We start from the raw sequence: 25,051 nt of genomic DNA, 5'->3' as shown, positions 1-25,051 counted from the left end.
AGGAGCTGGGGCTGCCCTAAGCTCACGGCCCGAGCTTTCCACAGTACAAGATGTTAAAAAGTATAAAGAACATTTTCAGGTCGTAGATCAGTGTCAGCTCGGCTAGACATTGTCTGTATATAACACACAAACCAACAAAAGCCAAACCACCAAAAGATGGCAGCCTGGTCCTTCAGATGGAGCCACGCGTGGGGCACTGCCCTTCTCATAAAGCCCAAAGAGGCTGTGTCTATTCCAACTGCATCTCTTTTAATCCCAGAAATACAAATCACATTAGCAGCAGTGTTCAGTCTTTTCCAGAGTGTAATTTTGACCCTGAGTGTACAGTTGTAGAAAATTTAAATGGAAGAGTCTAGCAGATTCCTTTGCATATTGGCTGCATCAAACAATTACAACAGAACTATAAAAATACTAGAAAAAAAAATCATATTCCTTGTTCAAGTTCTGTAGAAAGAAGGAGTGAAATGGCCCTCGTGTGCTTTGCATAGAGAAATAGAGTGAGCAAGGCAAGAAGCAAGTCTCCCCACCACCTAAGACACAAACCTAAGGCCTGGCCCCATTAGATACCAAAACAAAACAAGAGCAACTGGCAAACAAGCACAATTAGCAGTAGAGACTGGAGAGCAGAGGCAGTTACAGAGAGATCAAAGCTATGGCCAATGTTTGGGAACCTTCACAAGGCTCAAGCTGGACTGGGTGCTTCCTGCTGCCAGTGCAAAAGTGACACCTAATGCTGAAGGCATTTATTCCCCTCCCCATCACCTACACAGTGCATTCAGCTTCCTTCACAAGTGCTTAACTGGCACATAAATTCCATGACAGTTTGGTGAAACTAGACCCAAAAACACACTGAGAACAACCCATGAACCTTTAGCAGTTCTTCCAGCCCCTGTAACCCGGCTGTCAGAACCAATGCAGTGAGTCCAGCCACCTGCCACAGCTTTCTTCACTGGGGCCTCTCATGAGAGAAGTGTTACAAAAATGCTGTCCAGGCCTCATTCAGCACTTGGATGAGCACAGTCATAAGCACTGAGAGAATCTACATCCATCCTGGGGTTACACACTGCTTTAAGATACCTGTCTAATGGACAGCTGATCTTGAACAAGGAATATGCAAGGCCACAAGGAGAATAAACCATACGCATTAAAAAACCAGTCGTGTAGGACCCAGAACCCAGTGCAAATATTCTCCAAAGACGCCCAATGGCATCAAGTCCACCCTTGGCATCAGGACGCTGTGAAGACTGCGATGAGGGAGGGACCCAGGCATTGGTTTCCATGGTGCACTGCCAGGCTCTGCCCAGCAGCTGCTGCTGCAGGCTCACAGATGGAGCAATCAGAAGTACAGCGCAGGCTCGCTGCTGAAGTCAGAGAGTCCGCCCTTCTCAGCTGGGGTGAGCTGTGGAGAAAGCACAGTTGAAATGGAATCGGCACCAAATCGAAAGCAAACGAGGACACATGCCTCTGGTGGCGAGGGCTGCGGTGGCACCTTGCCTTGGGCTGGTGAGTACTTTAATTCCCCTCCAGAAGTGCCCTGCAGCACAAAGCGTGCCAGCTGCCTTACCACTGCCTTTCACACACACAGGAGGTAGGGCAGCTGGTGGCAGTGGCAGCTTGCATTAATCTCTTCCCACTGCCCGGGGAGGTGTGCCACAGCTCTCAGATGTGCTCTGGAGAAGGCAGATCCTGTCCCACCCGCTGCCCAGAGGGAGAGCACCCCAGAACAAAGGCAGAAACCACTCTGAAGCCTCACCATAACTTGGTTCCCATGGGAATCAGCTTCCTTCAGGAGGGGTCCCTTAGCAGGCATCTCCTCATACTTCTGCTCTTGCCACTTGCTGAACTTCACAGAGTGCTTTGGGGTGTAGCTGGATAGATCTGCTGCAAGGACAAAGCTGACATGAATGCCACTCACGCCACCCCAAAAGGAAGAGGGGTCATGACTCTGGCAGGAACGGGATGGAAGCTGCCCATCTGCAGGACGGGCAAGGACCCTGTTCCTGCTGCAGTTACAAGCCTGTGCCATGCTCTGCAGTGGCTGTCAGTTCCCCTGCCCAGAGCTGCTAGCAGACACTGCAGCAGCACCAACCCTCTCAGCATAAAGGGCATTTTTAAGTTTTACATTTTTAAGGTTCACTGCATCTCATGCAAGAGAGGTCTGGGAATTCCCTGATCTGGTTTCAAACTCTGTCCCCACTGAAACCAATTCTGCTGTCATATGACCTCTGCTAACATTTCCAGCTGTCTGGGGCACATTACGGCTGGAGGCAACACAGACAGGGACAGACACCACCAGCAGCCCTGCAGTAGCTGTGCCTCACCCACCTGCGTTAGCTGCACTGGGATGCAAAGTGCTGTTCGGGCGTGGAATGTGAAAGGTGTGAGATTTGTCCTCCTCTGTTTCAGAAGTGTGTCCTTCCTCCTCCTCCTCCTCCTCTTCCACCAGTGAGTTCTCGGATGGATACTCAAACATGGTCTGCAAACTCGTCTCATTGAAAGAGATCTTCATCTAGACAACAGCCAAGGAGAATTGTTAGAAAGCAGCCTGAGAAACCATCGCTCCCAACGTTTGCACTGGCAGAGCACCTCCACCCCAAAGCTCCACCATCCTGTAAGGAAGGCACTGTGCCCTCCCATGCCTTTCCCCACATGCCCTGCTGAATCTCTCGCTGTGCTGAGAGGAAGCACAGAGGCAGACAGCCAAACAGACGGGACAGTCAGGAGCCCCAGAGGTGCAGAGTACTTTGCCTTCTTGCCGCCACCTCACACTGCGATGCCAGCAGGGCTCTGCTGCACATCCGTAGGGGGAAGTGGGGCTGCCAAGGAGGAAAGGAAAACATCCTCATGTTGAAAAGGTGACACCTCTTACCACCTGCCCACTCCTTTGAGTTCCTGCACGCTAGAAACACCAGCGGTCAGGACATTTTGGAGAGGACATCATGGTAAGAAACTATTCACTAGGCAAAGAACAGATTAATATCAGAAATCAGAAAACAGAAGCAGCTAAGGGAAAGATGGTAACAGGCCATATGAAAGAGCAGAAATGCCAGATAAGTGGGAGCTCCTTAAGGTTCTGTTTCAAAACCAGTCTTATTAAGTACTCTCACTAATGACCTTCGCATGATGACTGAGAGGCTGACAAATGAAGATGACTCCAACTTGCAACACGGTCAAAGGAAACAACAGAACAACAGTATGGGTTGTTTAGAAAGTCAGACAGCAAGCACCCTACACATGGGTGGGTGTTTTCAGACCAACCCTTGATCTAAGAGCCTCCTTACGACTTCAGCAACGGTGAAAACTTCATCACATGTGAATAAAAGCAGAAGGCACAAATTTCCCAGAGCAGAAAGGCCAAACTCTGACACAGTGACTCCAGATGTAGTCTTCCAGGTTCAGAGCTGTCCTAATCATTACCTACAGCTTTGAAGATCTGGTTACAATCAATTCACCTTTCTTGGGCAGGTGGAGCTGAAATTCAGCCTGCTGACACTAACAAAAACAGAGGTCGAGGAAAAGTGTTTAAGCTCTTTGTAAGTACACCAAGAAAATAAACACCAGGGAGCAGAGAAGAACTGCTGATGCCAGCACACAACACAGACAAACAAGGAGGATAAGCCTGCCAGGAATACGTTTAAGCCAAAAATAGGGGAGTATCTAGCCAATGCGGATCAGGGTTCAGGACCAGCTGCCTAAAAGGGTGTTTTGATCCCCTTACTCCTAACTGCATTTAAAACTGAGCTAATAGGGTTATGAACAGAATTAAGGGGCAGGATCCGTCTTGCTTAATTCTGTAGGTCTCTCTTCATCCTGTGCAGTCAGCAGTAGGAAGGAGATGCAGTACATCTGCCCCATGTGCCACACTTCCCTTCACATACAAAACGCACCCCGCGCTGAGGAGCAACACGTGGCCCTCAGCAGCCTTCCAGCAGCACGGGGGTGATCCCATCTCAGAGATGGGGCTGCAGTGAGACGTCCCTGTGCTGGAGCACCCGAGTGCTGCTCCCCAGGCTTTGCCCTTCTGCTGACCTACATGCTCCTTGGCCCGAGGCAGCAGTGATGGCTCACAATGTGTCTCTATGTGAGGCCAAGCGGCGCTGCCAGGCTGGGCGCTGCGGGATGGAGCTGCTGAGCCATCCGAGCTTGGGAGACAGAGCTCAGTTTTACTCATTTTCTGCTAACAGAAGGAAAGCTGTAAGAAATACAGATTTGAGGCCCATCGGGACTAAAACTGTGCATGGGGCGAAGGCAGAAAGCAGCTCCACCCTGCAGCAGAGCCCCAGCAGGAGCAGCACAAACAGCGCCCAGAGACAGAGGGCCTGAATCCAAGCAGCTCCCGTTTGCCCACAGCCAATGCCAGGTCCTGCCATGCTCTAGGAGGCAATGCTTAAGCTGTTCACCTGCAGCAGTGCCAGCCCCACACCACAGCAGCCAGTCCATGTGGAAACCCCCCCTACACACCACACCACCCCCTACAGCCTGCTGCCACAGAGCTCTCAAGGACGCACCCTGGCAAAGCAAACAGCAGAGGAGCTGCTTATTGTGAGATTGGGAAGCAGCTGGAAGTAACTACTTGGAAATTCAGCAATGGCAGCCCTGGCTTTGCAGGAACACAAAGGTGCTGGGGTTATTTCTTTAGGAGAAAAACACGTCCCAAGAGCCAGTCTTGTTCAAGGGAGGAAAACTGCAGCCTTCAGCAGGGAGTGTTTGCAGGGATTTAGCAGTATTTGCTCAGTGGAATGCTTTATGCAGAGCTGTGTCACATAACCAGAGTCCAACCCCAGCCGTGCACCTACACAGGAACATTGCTGGGAGTAATAAAGCTGTTTTTGGGGGGAACACTGTGCTGTTGAGAAACTGGCTTCTTGTTGCCATAGCAAAAATCATTTATTTATTTGCTAGGATTTGAGCAGTAATGAGTAATACACTACTCAGGAAAGAGAAGCCAGGGTAAACATTGCCCAGCAAGCCTAATGCTGGTAGCTGTACATGGCTTAGGAACACAAAAAGGAAAAAGAGAAGTCTGTTTTGTTTTGAGAGATGCTGTCAGGACCAACTTGTACCCACCATGTATACAGACAAGAAACAACATCACCAATTCACAGCCATCTGCCACACAAACAAGGAAGGCTGGCAGATGCCTCACCTCCCAAAGTCAGGGTGAGAAGCCTGAAAGTCTCTGTGGTGAAGGACAGAGCACAGCACTGATGGCAGCTCCCAGCACGTGGATATCAGAGCAAACCAGAGCTGAGGATGCAGATCAATCTCCACGTTGTGGCTTCTCTCCACCCATTAGCACCATGCTTGGCAGGCATGGCAGACCCAAAGGAGCAGAGCTGCTCCTCTCAGGTACTAATTCCCTCTAACCATTCTCCTCCCCGAGCAATGTAATCCTGAACTGACAAAATGAGGGACTGCACTGTCTCCTACATCCCCAGGGCAGGCGTGGGCTGCCAGCACGCTGCTGGGTGTGATTTCCAGCAGCTGGTTCAGCAGCTTTACACGCCTGGTCAGCTAAATGCCTCCTCCTTTCTCAGCAGCAGCAAGAGGGCTTGGGCTGATACCTGCAGGGAGCACTGGGCTGAAACCTCAATCAAGCGTGATTAAATCAGTGTTCTGAAAGAAAATCAACCCGTGCTTCCATACAGTCTTACAGTGAGCTTTGCTACATCTTTTTCACTACAGTGGTACTCAAGGAGATCTGGTCAATGACACAAAGACCTGAGCCAACACCCTAAGACATCACATCAGAGATCTGCAGCACAGCCAGCTGAGGGCCCTGGGAAGCTGCTGCTGCACAGCATCCCTTGGAGACACACAGAGATAGCAGGGGCAGCTGAGCATGCACCAAACTCTGGGCACGTTGGGTGGCTGTAACGCAGAACAGCCTCCAAGCTGTTCTGGACAAATACAAGGCATGGAGGGCAGAAGCATACATTTTAAAGGAGACAAGAGTCCACGTGACTCAGCCTGACCATGCTCACAAGCTCAGCAGGCGGTGGCATTCCAAAGCTGCACGCTTCCAAAGGAACTGCAGTTTCTCACCCAGCATTGCAGTCGATGATCTATACAACTTCATGTAAGCTTCCTCTCTGAAACTCAGAGATAAAGGCTCCTTGGGAAGGTCACCCGTTCCAGAGGAGTTAGCACTGAGCTTATCAGTGTGCCTGTACTTGTCCTGAAGCACAACAGTGTGCCAGCCCAGCTGGTGAATAACCCCAGGCATGGCTACAAGCTCTGCAGTAGCCTCAACACAGTAACAAGGCAGTGGCTGTCATTCTACAGAAGATAAGAAGATAAGAACATCTAAAGCCTTTCCTTGGAACAAGAAGAAAGGGTTTTTCCTTGGAATTCCCTAGGGATGGAGCAGACAAGACATGGCTCCTCTATCAGATTAACCCCATACTGCTCTGGCTGCAGCCCCCAGCTGTGCTCAGAAATGACACACAGCATTTTTCTGTCACTCTGTACAGCTGTTCCACCTTCAATTCACTTGATCATTCTTTTCTGAGATGTGTTTTCCAACAGCAACACTCGGTTTTACTCAATGATCAACTGCAGAACTCAGTTAGTTACTGACCAGAGCCAGAAACACCGAGGGTTTACAGCAATGCACATCAGCACTGCTGGCAAAGGGGAGATCACCTCCAGGACCAGCTCCCAACCACCAGGCAAAGCAAGAAAGTCTCCATTTACAAGGCAACCCACAAAGGCAGCCCTGTGAAATCAATATGCTGAAGCACATGGCAGACAGGAGCAACGCATGGAGATTCGAAATATTAAACTCCTCACACAAGACATGGGGAAGTTTCAAATTCCTGCTGAGAAAGAATAGGGCAGGGACATCCCCAGAGCATCGCAGGGCACATAGCTCTTTTTTTTCCAAACTCTTCCTTTCACCACGTCAGCCCAGCAGAGGTCCCAGTGCCCAACCGGCCACAAGCGGTGCGGCACAAAGCAGCGATTCACCACAGGAGCCCTCTGCACATCTGCATGCAGAGCCACAGCCTTCCACGGCTCAACAAGGAGTCCATGCATTACTCAGCCTGTAAGGGTCAGACAGCTCCCCCTGCATGGGATGCAGCTGAATGCACAAAGAGAGCAGGCAAAACCTCGGTGCAATCAGTGCCAGGGCCTGGCGCCTTCACTAACAGCGCCGGATCTTCCCAGGGTGCTTACAGAGTTTCCCGGCAGCACAGACCCTTCAGCGCGACTTCCTGCACAGCCATCCAGAGCACAAAGCACTCCAAATCTCTCACACTGTGGGGCTGGACTGAGCCCTGGGCACATCCCACCAGCTTCTGACTCACTTAAGAGCTTTTATCGTAGTTCTTCTGCCTCATTTGCACACACGCGATGGGCGGAAGCGAAGCGCAGGACCGCAGGAGCAGCTCAGCACAGGGTGAGGCCGTGGAGAACCCCAGATTGCAACAGCCCTCCCACTGCTGAGGAGATGAACGTGACTCATCTGCTCCATTGGTACCGGGCTGGTATGACAGAAGCAACTTTTGGAGGCGCTGGCAGGCAGCAAGTAAACAGAAAAACAACACCCACATCAATGCGCTCAGGTCCAGCCTGCCCAGAGCTTTAGGCTCTACGCACTGCTGTCTGCAGCCACCCACTGTACAGCCCAACATCAGCGGTTAGAAAGGGGCGCCCAGAGCTGCTGCAGAGCATCTCTGCTGGGGAGGGCCCCAGGCTGAGCTCAGACATGCAGAAACTTTCTGAGCAGAACTCACCACTGCTGACCTCACCTACCAAAAATTCAACACGTTCCAGTCAGGCACATCCAACAGCCCCTCCTTAAAGGTGGCAAATGCAGTGCCACCAGCACAGCACAGCACAGCACAGGCGCGAGAAACAGAAAATGGCAAGGCACAGGCTCTCAAAAAGGTCAATAAAGCCAATCTTTGACTTGAGCCTTCCAAAATACAGAGGGGAAGGAATCTTCATCAGGTTTCTGCATTCACTGCAGATTCCTGCTTTCACTACCCGGCAAAGCTATTTGTGCCATACCTTGCAAGCAGCACTGCCAGCAGCTGCCACCAATTCAATCCCCCATGGCACAGGCTTGCTGCAAACAGCTCTGGGCAACAGCTGGAGGTGCTCACCCCTGCCAGCATCCTGAGCCCACAGCTGGTTCTCACCAACCACCTCCAGAAGTGAGCAGATGGAAAGCTGCGGAGCGAGGAGCTCAGCAGGTCAGACCAACAGAACTGCTGCCCAACGCTGCCCGTGCTGAAAGGCTGAGGGATGTCTGCAGTAACCGTCCAACAGATATTCACGTGGGTACCTGCATACCACATTCAAGTTTGAAGCTGCTCAAAACATTGAAAATTTGGCTAAACTGCAGTCTTTGTAGGCAATTTTGCAGAGCGTTTGGTTCCAACGATGTGGATCCCACTCATCTTGCTCTTGTAAGCCCTGTTTGCACAAAGCTGCTGCTCACCTTCCAGCAACAACGTGGTGCCTGCTGGCTCTCACACCCTGAAACCCACAGGACTCGGATGCCTGGCTTAGAGGTCACCTTTCCTAAAGCGTCCCCAAAAGGGCAAAAACTGGGTCTGGGGATGAACTTGATGAGACATAAGGGATGAGCACAGCCCGAGCACCTTCTGTGCGTGCAGGACTTCATGGGCAAACCCAAACTCCATCACGCTTAAAGCACAAAGCCTGAAGCCAGACAGACTCGTGGGCTCCCCACCAGGCCCAGCAGCTGGCAGTCCTTCTCCAGCACTCACTCCAACATGCCTCATTGCACAGAAACTCAAATTCCTACCACGCTGACAACCCCAGGTACGTTATTTTGGCACGTAACCAAGGATTGCTTCCTGTCAACTCACCCAAGCCAAACTTTATCCTCAGAGATCCAAAAGATCCACACCCTGCAGCAAGGCTGCACCTGGGGCTGCTGGCAGACCAACATCTCCTCCCTTCCGCTGCCATAAGGGAGGATGAAGATGAGCACTGAACAGAGGTCACAGCCACGCTCTGCATCCTCTCCCCGGTGCCTCGTTTAGAACAAGGGTCAGTAGGTCTCCTCCCATCCCTGTGCACGTATCCTGTCCTCACTGCCCGAGCTGACAGCTCAGCCAGCCTCTCCCGCAGCAACCGCACTGCTGCACCTGCACTGATGGTGATACCATAGAATCATAGAATGTCCTGGGTTGGAAAGGACCACAGCGATCATCTAGTTTCAACCCCCTGCTATGCACAGGATCGCCAACCACCAGACCAGGCTGCCCAGAGCCACATGGAGAGGTCTCTTGGAATGGCCACAGAGCAGAGGGACAGATCCTCATGGCCCTGGGACAGACCTGCAGGAAGATGAGCATTCAGCCTCCTGCCCATACAGGCAGCCCACTCCCCACTGAGAGCACAGTGAGGTCTCTACCCCCCCTTGGTCCCACACAACCCCACGTTCACCATCACAGCTCAGTGAACGCCTGTCCCACCTCAGCAGCTCAAGCTGCCTCTACTAAAGAGCTGGGGCAGCTCTTCCATCCCCCTCGCACTTCTCCTCCCACCACCAGCTCACTGTCCAGCTGGAGTAGACAGCCCCAGCCCCAAAACAAAGAGTCGCTTTGCACACTTGAGGCATCTGAAAGAAGTAATAAAGCTGATTTCCAAAGGGCCCTGAGCAGCAGCAGCAGCACCCAGAGCACAGAGAGGCCGCAAGCAGGGCTTGGCACCCAGAGCCACCAGGATGGGCTGGGGCCAGCCTGCAGGGATGGGTGGCTCAGCAGCCCAATGCGAGCACACAGAAATGTTTGCTCCTGCCCAGCTCAGACCAAAACCAAGTTTCTGAAAAGCCCAACATATCTACAAAACACAACTCATGTTTTTGGCCGGTTGCCTTGACGACACACAGCGATCTCTTGGGAAGAGACCAAGGAATGCGTTCTCATGCAAACTCCTTCCTTTTCAGGCATCAACACTCAGCCTCATTATCCAGAGTAAAAGCCACAAACATCCTCTAGGTTAAGAGTAAACAGAACTCTTTCCATTTGCTACAGCATCCCCCAGATCCTGGCTGCAGTCACACCGTGCTCTGTGCAGGGAAAGGAGCGGGCACAAAACCCACGCGCAGCCACAGCAAGGCTGCATCTCACTCAGGAACTCAAGGCTCTCCAAAGGCTGGGCCTCCTTTCCTAAAGGGTTTTTGCATTTATTTCAGCCTCTGCACTGTGACAGTTCATCGCTCCTTCGCCTTTAACCTCTCTCTCAGAAGTGAGATCCCACACAGAACACCCCCACAACCCTTAGCAAGCTCCACTGCAGATGTGCACAAGCCCTGCAGCATCACTGCCCTTCATCTCCCAGACGCCTGCCGAGCAGACAGCCACTGCCACGGCTCCAACACTCTGCAGACACAACAGCTGCCAAAGAGCCACACACAGTACCTCAGGCTGGGAAAGAGCTCTGGATGTCTCTCTCCCAAAGTCCTGCCTGGAGCAGGTCCAAGCGGATCGCATTCAAACAGCCCCAGGGATGGAGGTGCCAGGGCTCCTGTGTGTCCTTCTGCAGCGTTTTCCACCTCCAACAACACGCTGCACTAGCTTTGTCCTCACCTCTCTTCCTCCTTTTTGTACTTCTTAAAGGATGGCAACACCTGAGCAGATTTCCTGTTCTGCTGCACAGCTCTCATGCTTCAGATCTGCCACCTGCCTTGATTAATACCTGCTGATAGCTCCTATGAAGGAACTTAAGAACATTAAGCCAAGAGGAACAGCACTCGCTGCCTCTCTCCCAAATGAGATGAATCCCATTCAAAGGATTCCCTCGCATTGTGCTGCTCAGTGCCTCAGGCACCTGCGTGGATTCAGTCCATCAAACCCTCGTGGAATTCAGGTAACGGAATGTCAAACAGCTCTGCCTGCTATGGAAAAACATGTCACAAACCCAGAAATCAGGGTCTGTAGTGACACAGTGCCTGTGCTGCCTGTCATTATGGCAAGCAGAACAATTCACGCCTACATCTCAGCACATCAGCTCTGCCAGCATGCTGTGCCTCCATCACATCCCAACGTGTTTTGTGAAGCTGTGTGAACTCTTAGTTTAGGAAACTCCAAGCAATGGGTGAACCCTGCATGTCTGAGAGCTGAGAGGCAGCTGCTGTCCCACAGAGCAGGCAGGTGGCATAATCCCATCAGGAGGAGTTAAGCTGGCGCTCATCTATTTCTGCCTAATAGAGACCTAATTCCTGAGCCTCTATCAATAGATCCCTAATCCAAGGAGGGCACTGTGCTCTGCAACGCCAGCAATCCAGGGGAGCTCAGCGCACACAGCACAGGGAGGGCTGAGGGACAGCCACAGCCATTCCACCCGCACAGCTCTCCTCCAGTCCTACATCCCCCAGTCAGTTCACTTTCTGTCACTGTATCTCCAAGAAGAGATTGCAGGACAGGCCCTGCAGGTACCACGGAGCTCACCCCACCCCAAGCCGCCCCCCTCCCTGCCCAGCGGAACATTTGCAAGAAGCCACGCCAAGGGCAGTGAGGAGCTGCTTTGGGCCTCCCTGCTCAGAGCAGTGCCCCAGGCCATTACCTTCTTGCGGCGGGAGCCCGTCTTGCTCATGCAGGACCTCTCCAGGGACAGATACCCGCCGATCACTTCGATCTCGTTCACCGTGGGGTAGCGCTTTTTATGGGACGTCCCCACCTGGGGCCCATCAGCGTTCTCTACAGCTTTGCTTCTTCCTTTGCTTTCCTCATCCTCCTCCTCTTCCTCCTGCTGAGGCCTCCCACCAGCCTCAGTAAGACCCTGCGGCCCCGAGGCACCCGGCTTCCTTTTGGGCACCACAGTGAAGGTGTTACCTCCCCTCTGATGGAGCCCGGGGGAGTGCGGTCTGTAGAGGGGCACAGAGGAAATCTCCATCTCCAGCTCAGGGCCGGTTCCTCTGGGCTGATCCAAGTTCTCTGTCCTCACAGCCCTCGGGGAGAGCTCCCCGCTGTCCGGCTCCACAATGTCATCAATGTAAGTCACAGGTACCGACGGATCCAGAGGCGCCGGCGGGGAAGCGATCGGCTCTTCCTGCTCCGGAGCGGAAACCCGTGGGGGCTCCTTCTGTACTTTCTGCTGCGGGGATGGTGGTGGTGATGGTCTCGTTGCATGGCTCTGGGCAGCAGGCAGAGCTGTGCCAACCTCCCGGCGGGGCACAAAGAGGAAGGAGTTGCGTGAATTCAGGCGCAGCTTGGCCAAGGCCTGCGCCTGCAGGTCGTGAGCAGGGATGGCAGCCAGGTCGGGCTTGGGGGCCGGGTGGATCTCGAAGGAGCCCCCGGCCCGAGGGGCGGATGCAGAGAGAGGCTGGGTGGCACCGGGGGCCAGACTGGCACTGGGTGGGGGTGATGCGGCCACTTCAACCTCCTCCGGCTTTGGCCTCCTGGCATTGGCAGCGCTGGTGGATGGCACTGGCGGCCCTTTGGGCAGCACGCTCCGGGTGGTGGGCTGGGGGACACGGCTGGGGGGGGACTGGGGGCCGTGGCTGGGGGGGGACTGGGGGACGCGGCTGGGGGGGGGCAGGCCCCGGGGGGTCACAGTGAAGGAGTTGGAGCCGATCTTGTGGAGGAAGCAGTTGGCCTGGGGAGCCGTGGCTTTGGGCGAAGCCATGGGGGCGGGGGGAGAGACTGGGACTGCCGGTGGGGTCGCAGCCCTGGGGGACACCGGGACCGCCTGGGGACCCGCGGGCTGGGAGGCGGCCGGCCGGGGGAGGGGGGGCGGCAGCGGTCGGGGGGCCGCAGCGCGGGGAGAAGAGGCGCGGGGAGAAGAGGCGCGGGGGGAGGTCGGGGCGGCCTTCGGGACCGAGGGACGGGGGGAGGTCGGCGCCGCTTTGGGGGGAGCCGAGGAGCGCGGGGAGCCCGGAGCCGCCGGAGGGGGAGCGGCCCCCGCCGGCGCTTCCCCGCCCCGGCGACGGCGGCCCCGCGGTCGCTGGCCGAACTTCTCCAGGAGGCGGCTGACGGTGCCCGGCTCGGCGGCCTCGAGAGGCTCCTGCGCTTCGGCCGCCTCGTAGATGAGGACCTGGTCGGCGCGGATCTCGGCGACGGCGGCTCCCCGACGGGCCAGCAGCTCCCGCAGCGGGTCGGGACGGCGCGGAGGGGACGCGGAGGGAGGATCGCGGCGGAGCCCGGACGGCGCTTCCCCGTCGGCGAAGCAGGCGGCGGCGTCGGGCTGCGACTCGATGATGAGGATGTTGTCGGCGCGGATGGTGCGGATGCCCGGCACGGCGCTGTACAGCTCCAGCAGCTGCTGCAGCGGCCGCGCCGCCTCGGGGCCGTGCCCGGGCAGCCCCCGCCGCAGCCGCCGCCGCTCGCTCTCCAGCCGCATGAAGGGGTTCTCTCGGAGCGGGCCCAAGCTCTCGGCCACCACCAGCCGCTCGCCCGTCCCCGCCGGGCCCCGAGCCGCCGCCGCCGCGGACTCCGTCTCTCCGGCGGCCGCTCCGGCCAGCTTGGCCCGCTTCCGCTCCAGGATCTCCCTCTTCCAGGCGGGCTGTGCCCGCGGCCCGGCACCGAGCGGCGGCGGCTCCGCGCTGCTCATGGCGGCGGCTCTCGGGGCGCTGCCGCGCACGGCCGCCGCGTCCTCCCCGTCGTCCTCCTCCTCCTCCCGCCGCACCTGAGCCGGGCACTGCGCAGCGCCGCCCCCGGGCCGTCCTGCGGGGCGGGGCGGGCGGCCCCGAGGGCGGGAGGGCAGCGCTGCCCCGGGCGGTGCGGAAGGCGCTCCCTGCGGCCGGGAGGGACGGAGCCGCCCGCTTGTGGGGCGGCTTCGGGGTGATGGAATACCGAGAGCGGGAGCGGGCGGCACCGCCCGCCCCAACCCTACGGCTGAGAGCGGCGACCCGCCCTGCCCTCCAGTCTGTCCAGGACTGCCCGCGAGTTCTCTCTGCGCTGCTGGGACTCGGTGGCTCCTCTCAATTTAGTGTCATTGGTAAACGTTAAAGAGAACTGGCCCTCAAACGCAGCCCTGTGGATCCCACTGGTGGCTGATCTCAAGCAAACTGTCCCAGCAGGGCGTTCACAACCACGCGGGACTCCATGCACCACGATGGGTCCCGTGTGCTCCGAACTTTGCTTCCAAAGGCCACGCGTTCCCAGGTCCTGGTGCTCATCCACCCTGCCCAGAGCCACAGCACGTTACCCCACCGAGGGCAGGCTCAGGAGAAGCCTTGTTGCTCTCTGCAGCCCCCTGACAGGAGGCTGTAGCCAGGTGGAGATCTGACCTCTTTTCCCATGCAACAGCAATAGGGTGAAAGGCAATGGCCTTCAGTTACACCATGCGAGGTGCAGGTTGGATATTAGGAAAAAATCCTTCTCAAAAGAGAGGTGATGCAACAGAACAGACTGCCTGGGGAGGGGGGGAGGTGTTCCAGGAGCGTGGAGATGTGGCACTGAGGGACATGGTTGGTGGGCATGGTGGGAGTGGGCTGCAGTTGGGCTTGGTGCTCTCAATGGTCGTTTCCAACCTTCACGATTCTGTAAGTCAACCAAAGAAAAAAAATAACCCAAATCTGTTATTTTTTTCCTATAATTTGGGCCCTAGACTGGGCCATTGAGGAAGAACACAAGAAGGAGCAGCCGAGGAGGAAGGGGATGAGAGGTGTGTGTGAGCATCACCCCACTGTCGGCTCAGCTGTGGTCTGAGAAAGAGCAAAAGTAAGTGGGTGTCAAGGGAAAGGAGCCCACAGTGGGCATCAGAGCAACATTGAGAAGCATTTTAAGGAAAGCTCTGAATGAGGCAGTGAGGTTTCTGTGCTGTGGGCAGCAGGCATGGCTGGGGAAGGCAGTGAGGAGCAGGACCAAGCCGAGGAAAGCGAGCACTGCAGGACATCAGACAGGAGCACAGGAAAACAGTTCTTATGCTGCTTTCACTGCTCTGCCATCGCTGCTCCACTCAAAAGCACAGAGAAAAGCATGGCCAGTGCTCTGCTTCCAGGCAGCCTGTTATCAGCAGCCACCACGTTTCGTTGGGAAGTCCGTGAGATCAGGAAACAATTGGGAGCTCAGGGCTTTCCATGCCTCAGATAACACTGTGTGCTGAAATGCTCCGCTGTGAGGCGCGGAGGGGAACGGCACGCGGTGACGTGAACAACCTTTGCCCAGAACCGTTCAGTCCCAGCCTGCTGGGGCGTTACGGAGCCGCACCCCAGCACAACGTGGGTGCTTCACCAGCTCAGATACAGCCCTGCTCACTGGAAGGAACGTTGCCTCCTGCTGATAAGGTTCTACCTTTGCACTCCTGAGACAAAACGGAGCAAATTGCACACATTCAACCAGACCTGGAAGTGAGCGGCTGCTGGAGTTTTATTGCCAACGTTGCCATTGTGCTGGAAAGGGTCCAACGTCCACCTCTGCTGCTGCCTGGCTGCGTGTGCAAGCCCAAGCTCGACGGAAGGAAGCAGCTCTTTGCAGTTAAGCTTTAATAACACAAGGCTGGTTTAAAGTTTGCACACGCCTCTCAGTGTGCCGTCCTGCATGGCAGCCCTCACAGCATCCCACAGCGGTGCCCTGGGTTGAGCCTGAGGACAGGGCAGCGGGCAGTGACGTTTCCTGGGGTGACTCATGGCTCAGGCACTTACAGAGCCAACAATGTGCCTTTGTACTCGTGGATCTCAGTGGATTTCTCTTTCATGGTCTTGTCTGTTGGGTTTTCAGCCCATGTAAAGCCCACAAATCCCGAAATAATGAATCCCACGGTTGATCTGCACCTGGTACAAAGGAAACGTCTCCCTTTGTGGGGACTGAAGCTGACATCTGGTGGTTTTGTTGTGTGCCCTCCTGCCTTGGTGGAAAAAAACGCAGCCGTTATTCAATTCCTCCCCTGCCAGCAAGAATTGTGGGACCTTCTATCATAGTTCCCATCAACTGCCTTTGTTCTAGGCCGAGCCTGAAACAGCGTGAGGGACTGGAAAGTGAAACTTGGCCAACTATTGAACGCCCTGGAGCTGATCCCCATCGCTGCATTTACACCTCTGGATTCTGCTGGAGCAGCAGCTGAGCACCCTCACTAAGAGGCTCCTGGGAATCCCATTCAGCTCTCAGATTCTGGCACAAACGCTCGATTACAAAACCCAGGTGTGACATTGACAGGGGACAGGGCCGGGGCTGTGTGATGGCAGAGTGCCACTGTGCAGCATAGCTGCATGGCTGTGCAGGCAGCAGCAGGACGCAGTGTGTCTGGTACGTCAGCGCCAGGCCCACACCCAGCAGCTGGCACTGATAGGATGCACGGGGACAAGCCCAGGTGCAGCCAGGTGTGGAGAAAGCAGGGAGGGAGCCGGGCAGCAGGACTCAGACGTGTGTGATTTCCCCCTCCTCGCCCTTTGTTATGGGGCAGTGTGAAAATCCGCCTGCACGGCCCTGGGCTTGTCCCCACGTCACCTGCGTGAGGAGAGAGGGAAGAAGGTGAGAGATAAAAATAACCCTTTGCATCTGGGCTTCTGCAATGTGTTTGGCTTTGCACCCCGTGACACTGATTTAAAAACAGTGCAGTATGGAGATTAAATGGCTCCGGAATAAGGAAGAAAGGCAGGATTTCTGGCCACCAGGTTACTCAGGGCACCGGTGACTGGTGAAGGAGAACAGGGCCAGCTCTCTGGCACAGGTAGCGGTGGGGAGGTGGAAGTGATTTCCATCCTCTGCCACTGCCGAAAGATGGACAGCAATGTTTCCAAATGGGGAGGATGCAGACACAGCTGCTGAAAGATCCCAGAATGAGCAACAGTGCCCTAAAGGACGGCAGCGCTGCTCTGTGTGCTTAGAGGGGCTGCAGTTATGGCACTTGGCAAAAGGCAAACACACCTGAGCACACATTTCAGCAATGCAGATAAAGGGAGAGCTCACAGCCGGAGGCTGGGACCGCAGCTGCTCACTTCAAGTGCAACAGACAGTGGTTGATGGAACTTGATGTCTTCCATCCTCCCAGGTGTGCTGAATGTCTGTTCACTCTGTCCCCACCGCAGGATCTGCCTCCCCCTCAGTGTCCCTCATTGAAACCACTGACAGCTTTTGCTTTTCTCCCCGTGCTGCTCCCCAGGGCACAGTGCTCACCCTGGCTCTGCTCTTTACTTTTCAGCGTTTCTCTCCCTGCTGCCTTTCAGAAGTGCCTGGCGCCGGTTCCTCCCTCTCTGCTGGCACAGCACACGCTTTTGCCAGGTGGCATTTCCTGGGCTTACCAACTCAGCCAGAGAACAACAAAAGAAAGAAAGAAAAAAAAAAAAGAAAAAAAAAGAGAAAACCTGCTTTCCCAGAAACGTCACTTTTTATTAAATCACATCTTAAAACCTAGAAACATTCACGTCATTGAAACCTGCTTATCACACACAAAGCAGCAGATAGGCTCAGAGGAACGCTACGGGCGGCAGTGGGCTCCTGCACGGCACAGGGCTGCTCCCAGCACAGAGCCAGCCTGCAGCCCGGCCGTGCTAACAGCTTCCTTCCTCCTCCCCAGGGAGCAGCCTGCTGGTGTGGGGCCTGCTGAGCTCACAGGTGGCAAGCTCCATTTTCCAGACTCTCCCTTCAGACAGCTTTTGCCTGCAGCCAGCACAGCCCTCCATCCTGGAGCTGACATCTGCAACTCCGACCAGCTGAGCAAAGGAACTGGAAATGAGAACTGCTGTCTGAACTCTGCAGAAATAGTTGAGATATTAAAAGTACAATGACCTCCCAGGCCTGCAAGCACGGTTTTTGCTGTGGCTGTTGCTTGGCATCACAGCTGAAGTCGCCCAGTTCCAGGAACAGTGTTGTTAAAGAACAACAGGAAGCACACAGTGGAAAATCTGTGGCCCCTTGGTGCTCACTTAGGTACAATTCCAGTGCATTTCCCTGCATTGTGGCACACAGAGCTCGCTTGGTTCCTACAGCCCTCCCCAGCTCAAAGCCCAATAAAGGGAGGTCTCATTTGGCAAGCAGAGTCAGGGGGAGCACAGGGACACGGCCTGCACAGTGAGCAGCGTCCCCATGCAGAGCACCTCACCCTGCTGTGTGTCTGAGATGGCTTTAGGGCATCTCAAAAGACAGGGTAAGGATTCCTGTGCTGTACTCGAATTCCCAGCTCTGCACCGGCAGGACTTTTGATTGCAGACCCCAAAATCAACAGCCCCCCACTCTCCCTTGAAGCTTTCTGAACACCACCTGTGTGTACCTGTGCTGTCCTGAGCCAGCAACGCATCCCCATGCCAACAGCCCTCTCAGCACTGCTGCAGTCCCGTTCCCCAGGTAAGGATCATCCCTGCATGCAGCTCATCACACCTACACACAGCCATGGGAAGATGACTGTCAGACACACAAAAACCAATGACAGCAGGGGCAGGGGAGCTGCTGTGCTGGCAGCTTATTGCTCACACTCAGCAGCTCACACGAAGGGCTGTGCTGTTAGAAGGGGAGCACACATAGCTCTGCTGCTGGGAATGCATCTGGGGCCACTGCTGCTGCCGTAACCATCAGCTGCTCTGGATGCACATTAACTAAGCATTGCTGCCTGACCATCACTACATCACAAGTCCCTAGATGCTTTTTATACGTCCTTACATATTTCAGTTTTAAGGATGCTCTATAATCAGTACCATGATGTGAAAAATTACCAGGTTGTGTTAGTTCTTTGAGATGTACTCAATATTTATGGAAAAAATGCAACTTATTTTTTCTTCAGAGAATATAAGATATGGATCAGATATGGACTTTGATGTCCGTAATTTCATTACTTCCAGTCTTCCGGGTTTTGCACGCTGATGGGAAGTACAGAATTTACCTTTGAATCAAAGCAGCTACCAGTTCCTATAGCTGGGAGGTTAGACAGCCAGCCAGCCCTGCCATCCTGCTGATCACACAGCACAATTACCCCGGATAACAGCAATCACTGTCAGGTTCACAGCCATTAAACCACCCATGTACTCACTCAACTCCAGCAAACACAGTTAGCAGCAGGCTGATTTCTCATCAAAACCGTAACAGTTTCCAGTTGACTTTGGCTTGAGTTTCCACGCCTGAGAAATAAAACACAGTGCCATGAAAGACACAGATGGCTGCAGATGCTCAGCGATTGGTGGGGCAGAGCACAGATCACAAAGTACTCTATTTTTATAGATGGCTTAGAAGATGGCATTGCCTGTCCATGTCCCCAGGGAGGATATCTGTGTGTCACTCTGCAGGAAGGTCTGCCTGCATCACCAGGTCCAGTGAACGTCAGGAAAACCAGCACAGAGTGACTCAGCCCAGCGTGTGGCTGCAGATCTGCTTCCTGCTGCTGGCAGTGGGGCTGCACGGCACAACCCGGCACAGCCTCTGCTGCATGGCAACCCGTGCCAACTGCCAAAGGGCCTGGAAGGATTACTTTTGAATGTTAGTAACATCGCATCCTGAACCGAAGCACCGCGGGTAATGCATGCATGCGTCACTCCTGGGTTGTGGGTTACATGGGGAGGTTGGTGGCCCCGCCTGTGGCGGGGGGCTGGAGATTCATGGTCCTTGAGGTCCCTTCCGACCCGGGCCATTCTGAGATTCTGTGGGTTGTGATGGGTTGAATGTTTATGCAGAGAGCAAGCAGAGCGAGTCTGCCGTGCGCCTCCTGGCAGGGCCTGGGCTCAGGATGCCACCTGCAGCTCTCACCGTGCTGGGGCTGCTCAGCATCACTGCCTTCTGCTCTTCTGACCGCCCCAACTTGTGCTGCCTGGAGGTGATGAAGCAGTGTTTGCAGTCACCCTCAGCAGAGCCCTGGGAAGAGGAACCCACAGCCACAGCTCACTAACACAGCAGTGTCCCGAAGCAGCAGCAGCTATTTGCAGAGCAGATATGTGCCAAGAGCTGGAGATGCAAACACAGCACAGAATGGTGATGTTTCCTCACGAGGTGACGTGAAAGCACAGACAGATGTTTTGTCCAGAAGCCTCTGGAGCAGGAAACCTGTGTGCAGCTCCAGACAAGTCCAGGCTGAGAAATGAGGAACAAATTCATTTCCAAAGTGCTCTCAGCAAAGCAGCACTGCTGGGAGGCAAGCAGAGCTCCCCAGGGGCATGGGATGAGGCTCAGGGAGCTCCTGAGGTGCTCGGAGGTGGAGGGAGTGGGAACCCACAGTACACACAGCAGGGCCAGGATGGGCTGTTTGCCTTCTGCAGTCAGATGTTTCTCTGGAGCTACACAGACTGGTATGATTTTATGGGTTTAATGCAATAGCAGGGCTGGTCTGCTAATTCATTCGTTTGCCATCCCAGGCCTGGAGGTCAGTTGCAAAGGAAGCTGGTAGCTGCAGTGTGAGGAGAGATGCAAAAAGCTGTAACAGTTTTCTGACTTTCTCTGTCCCTTAGGGCACCAATTTCTCTTCCTTCTCATCCTTCCCAGCCAATAGAGAAGAGAAAAGCCTCTCTAGGAAGCCCTGTACAGGACAAGTGCTACAACCAAAGAAATGGGCATCCCCAGCTTCTGGAGCAAGGCGACCGAGCTGCCAGGGCTGCTCCCAGTCTGAGCCCAGCAGAGCTCTCTATTGGCATTCCTCAGTAGGAAGGGTAAGTAAAGGGCTGGAGTCACAGCCTGCACTTTGCTGAGGTGCTCCCATGTAGCTATTCCAGTTTATCCCACTTCTCTCCAGGTTAACCAGGACTTGCATTGCACATCATGGTTTCTCCAGCCCCCGCTAAGGGCAAATCCAACCCCTGGAGCTGCAGGAGCAGCAGGCAAGCAGAATGGCTGTGCTGGGGCAGAGCCCAAAGCACATTGCAGCAGAAGGGCTGCAGATCCCCCAGAAGAGCAGGTTAACGTGGGCACAACCGTGCTGCAAGCTGCTCCCCAGGATCCCCTTTCTTACACGGCAGCTCCAACTCAGGCAGCAATTAGTGTGTGTGAGCAAAGCAGTTCCATGGCTTCAGACAGACGCATCCCAACAGCGCAGTTCAAAGCTGGAGGAAGCACAGAGAGGCCTTGGGCAGGACAGACTGCACTCGGCTCCGACAGCAGCATGCACACAGGTCACCCTGTGCAGCCTGGTCCAGCTGAGGAGTCACAGGCTCTGTTTGTAATGCTTACACTTTTTCCCACCCTATTCTCTGCTGATTCCTTTTTCCCCCCAGCAGCCGCTTACAAAATTCAAGAGGTTAAAAGGGGAAGAATTCCTCTTTTTCCATCTAAACAGTCAACGCTTCAATGACGCTACTTGCACAGAAAACATCAACACTCTGCTGTCTCCCCAGTCACAGCTTTGAGAGTGTTTCATCTCTCGAGTCAAAAGAATGCTACAACAGAAACAATACGCTCATGTCATAAACATCACAAGCTGTGTTGATTATAGATCTTTGGAAAAGAGAGGAACGCAGTCCGTTTGTCATTACACTGCACCACAGTCAGCTGCACCAGAACAGCGCGTGCTGCTTGTTCCAACACACACCTTCCTACAGTGCTTATGCAAGAAACACCTTTCTACTTTGCAACCCGAGTTCCACAAGTGGTCAGTGCTAATAGATACACAATAATTGCACAGACAAATCACTGAAGTGGGGACATAAATGGGCCCTTTCCCAGATAGAGAAGGTTTGCAATAGTTCCACAATGCTACATCCATGCTACCAAGTTCACCGAATTGGGATTTCACTTCAGAAAAGAAAGAGGAAGAACAAGTTGTCAGTCTCCAGAGAGGAGCAATAACCATAGGAGGTAAAAGGGTCACAAAGGGAGAATTTTGTATCAGCATTTTAATCCTGCCACGACCACGCTCTAAATAACACGTGATTTGCTTTCTGAACCTGTGGCTCCCACCTCTCACAAGCACAGCTGGTGGAGGCTGCCACGCTACGGAACAGACAATTGGTATCCATGTGGGTTTGGGGTTTAGATCTGGCATTTTCTGCCAAAAATCACAGCCTGTCCCCTTCACTGCAGGTCTGGAAACCCAGCCAGCTCAGGGGCTGGAGCCCAGCAGGCAGAGAAGCAGCTGTGAGCTGTTTGGTTCAATGCGCTGCCTTCAAGGCTCCAACCTCTCCCTCTCTCCAACTATTCCTCCCTTTACACACCATATGTACATTCTTTCTTCAAAAGCTTTGCTACGAAACTGCTCTAAATGTACAGGGTTCAGCAGTTCCAGCCAGCAGCCTGCCCCCAGGATTACACCACACACATCACAGAGGGAAGGAGAACTCTACAGATCAGAACAACTACTGCTTTTTGCAAGTATTTAAAGCAACGTCTGTACACATATTTGCCATCGCATCACAATCTGATAATTTAGGTCCCAGGAAATCAGGAAAACAATCCTAACCTGGAAAACAATCCTAATCCTCCCTGTTCACCTCCAGTACATTTTACTTATGTAAGAAATGGAGCGTATCCCCTCCCAGGAGAGCCGGTGACCTGCACGGACTGCAAGTGGTATGGAGTTGTCCTCTGGAGAGCTGCAGATGGAGAAAACCGAGCCAAACCCCTCCCAAAACAAAAATCAGTCCCTGTGCTAAAGGAACACAAAGGAAATCTATTCCAAAATAGATCCCTCAAATGTCAAGTACAAATCTGGGCTCTCAAACCACAGCAACAAAGCCCTGCGTTTGCTTTGCCCTGCACAGGAAGGGATGTGAGCAGCTCTGCCCAACAAACAGGTCTTTCTAGCACTGAAAAGAGGAGATCTACGCCCAAACAACTCGCAATCAAGTGAACACAGGGAAGATTCAATCTCATGCTACAAACCCGTGCTGAACTCTTCAGGAAGCATTTCTTCCCAACCTCCTGGGAGGGTTTCTGATGGCCTGAACCCTCACTGCTCAACACAGCAGCCCCAAAGAGCCCATCTCTCAACACGTTGCAAAATACTGGCGTGAACAATTACCATGGCTATTAATTTCTACTTCATTTTTATATCATAGTGAACCTGGCCGAGGCTTCCCAGCCAAGTACCGTATTTCTAACCTAAAATATTTCAGCAAAACTAAAGTCACATAGTTTTGCAAGCAGCAAAATAGAAAGTAACAAAGTTGTGTCTAACTGGAGGAGAAATATACATTCGTGAGAGCACATACAATTTGTGCAACACAGCTACTCTGAAAGTAATGAACCAAACCGGATTAATCAATGCAGCAGACATGCAGGGTCTGCTAGGTTACGTTAAAACCATGTTTGCTGGTGATTAAATATGTCTACAGAAGATATATTACCATTCTGAATATATTTTCAAGCAGACCAAAAATACCTCATCTATTGGTTACTGGTGTGTTATTTTCAACTAATTAAATACCAGGAGGGGTTTCTCCCTCCTCTCTATAAAAATTGCACTTATTTTCTATTAAACAAAACCAAAAAAAGTTAGACTTCAATTCTATATTCCAGTATATTCACATTGACACTGGATCGTCTTGATGTCAGCCTGCAGGAGTAGGTGTAGCAGTCCTTGCTCTCCAAGATCCCCAGGCACAGAAGGTCCCATGAGTACAAAACCTTCCTTCCTCTGTGCTCTGGTCACTTCTTCATTGTAGTGCACGGGTAATTTATTTTTATTTTTTGTAAGAAAACCTGAGCTTTAAAAGTCTTTAAAAGGACCTGGAATCAAATCTGGCCCATTCTGACCCAAAACAGCTCAGTTCTGCAAGGAACTCCATCCTGTCCTCACTTCACACAGCTCCTCCTGAGACACCACGGCTCTGACCCGAGGCCAGCGAGGCGTCAAACCCCTTCCCCTCCAGTCTCTCTTGACCCAGGAGACTTTCTTCCCGATCCACCTCCGAGGGCTCCTTCTTCCCTCCCTTTAGCACTGCAGCCTCCTGTAGGGCTCCCTGTGCCAATAAAAGAGTCTCTCTGCAATAAGCATGACTTCTTGGACACTGGTGATCAACAACTTCTTGCAAAGTCTTCTCCAGATCATAAAATGTCATCGTAATCCAATAGTTTAGAGTGCTGGCGGGTCTTCCAGAGGCGGTAAAGGCGGAAGTCAAAGTAAGTCTCAATCATTTGCTTACCTAGAGATGAAGCAGAGGGCTGGGTTACACTGAAGCAAGACAGAGAAACAAGACCGAGCAAAAGCAAAACGGAACAGCACACCCATATGGACAGGGGCACAGGAGAACCTGCCAGCATGTCTCCTTTGGAGAATAGTGACATGTAGCATGCACCCAGGGCATGCGAAGGTGCCTGTGAGAAGCAAGCACCTTTTTAGCCATCCTCAGACCCTGAAAGGCTCCTTATAGTCCCCTGGCAAGGTTGGTCTGTGGAGTTGGGAACTGAACACAGCACGTGTCTCCAGACTTGGAACCTCTGCGCTGACTGCAGGAAGTGGAGCAGCAGACAATGGCTCCAACAGGCTGCAGCAGGCACCACTCTGAGAGTTCAGACTGTTACACACCAAGAGTCAATTCGCTGTAAAATCTGGGGGGAATCAATGAAATAATTAACGTGGAAAATTCAAAACAAAAACTGTGGGTCTGGGGGGAAAATGAACGTCTACCAGCTGCCCCCGTCCTGCAGAGCTCTCTCTGCTGGCAGCAACAGGCTCAACAGGACGCACTGCTGTAAGTCCTGCACCTCGGACTGCAGGTGGGCTCTCGTGAGGCGTTGCAGGCTGAGCACTGCACTCAGGGGCACTGCTGGACACAGCAAGTGGCACTGGGAGACACAAGGCACAAACAACCCTGGGCTCAGGGCTCAAGGAAGAGATTTTCGCTTTTGAGGCCTGATTAAGATTAGTTTCAGATGACTTTGAGAAGGATTAGAGGGGTTACGCTCTTAGTGCGCCCCAGACTGATCAACGGGATAAATTCAGTCTTCAGCCCAGCCCCCTGGATGATCAGCTGCTCAATTACACACACAGAGTCCATTGCCTTGCCTGCTGGGCTGTGCAGAAACCCAGGAATTTCCCTGCAAGTTGCTTCTTGTCACTCATGTACAGGCCTGTTTACTTGGGTTCTGCACAGCCAAGCCTTGGCAGGACATGAGGACAATCACAGGGAATGCTGCACAGCACTGATGTGCTCAGCTCCTGTACAGTCCTACATGGGTAAGAGGGAGTTAAGAATAAGCCAGCAGCGTCAATGCCAGCTGTGTGCAGCACAGGAAGTACCCAAGAGCTTACAGCCTAGTGCTGTGTGTCTTTACCTTTC

The 25,051-nt window shown here is 53.6% G+C and overlaps 2 protein-coding genes across 6 annotated transcripts in view; both read right to left on the bottom strand.

Annotated features, from left to right (window-relative positions):
- Positions 1-228: 228 nt before the first annotated feature.
- On the bottom strand, positions 229-13,598 carry TPRN (taperin). The gene is made up of 4 exons (XM_052667647.1): positions 11,548-13,598; positions 2,326-2,509; positions 1,754-1,881; positions 229-1,399 (listed from the first exon to the last, which is right to left on the bottom strand). Exons 1-4 carry the CDS (start codon positions 13,531-13,533, stop codon positions 1,337-1,339), a joined length of 2,361 nt encoding a protein of 786 aa, XP_052523607.1. The 5' UTR covers positions 13,534-13,598; the 3' UTR covers positions 229-1,336.
- A 3,630-nt stretch (positions 13,599-17,228) lies between these two features.
- NSMF (NMDA receptor synaptonuclear signaling and neuronal migration factor) overlaps positions 17,229-25,051 on the bottom strand; it is a 46,270-nt gene continuing 38,447 nt past the window's right edge. For all 5 annotated transcript variants that reach the window (XM_052667670.1, XM_052667671.1, XM_052667666.1 and 2 more), the window contains one exon: positions 17,229-23,914. In XM_052667670.1, the coding sequence (XP_052523630.1) occupies positions 23,817-23,914 (98 nt within the window). In that variant the 3' untranslated portion in view covers positions 17,229-23,816. The remainder of the gene's footprint in view (positions 23,915-25,051) is intronic.

The sequence above is a fragment of the Tympanuchus pallidicinctus genome, unplaced genomic scaffold (genome assembly GCF_026119805.1).
Source record: "Tympanuchus pallidicinctus isolate F22 unplaced genomic scaffold, pur_lepc_1.0 scaffold8, whole genome shotgun sequence".
Taxonomy (NCBI): Eukaryota; Metazoa; Chordata; class Aves; order Galliformes; family Phasianidae; genus Tympanuchus; species Tympanuchus pallidicinctus.
The sequence above is the reverse complement of the archived record's forward strand: the minus strand, read 5'-3'. Positions and strand labels throughout refer to the sequence as shown.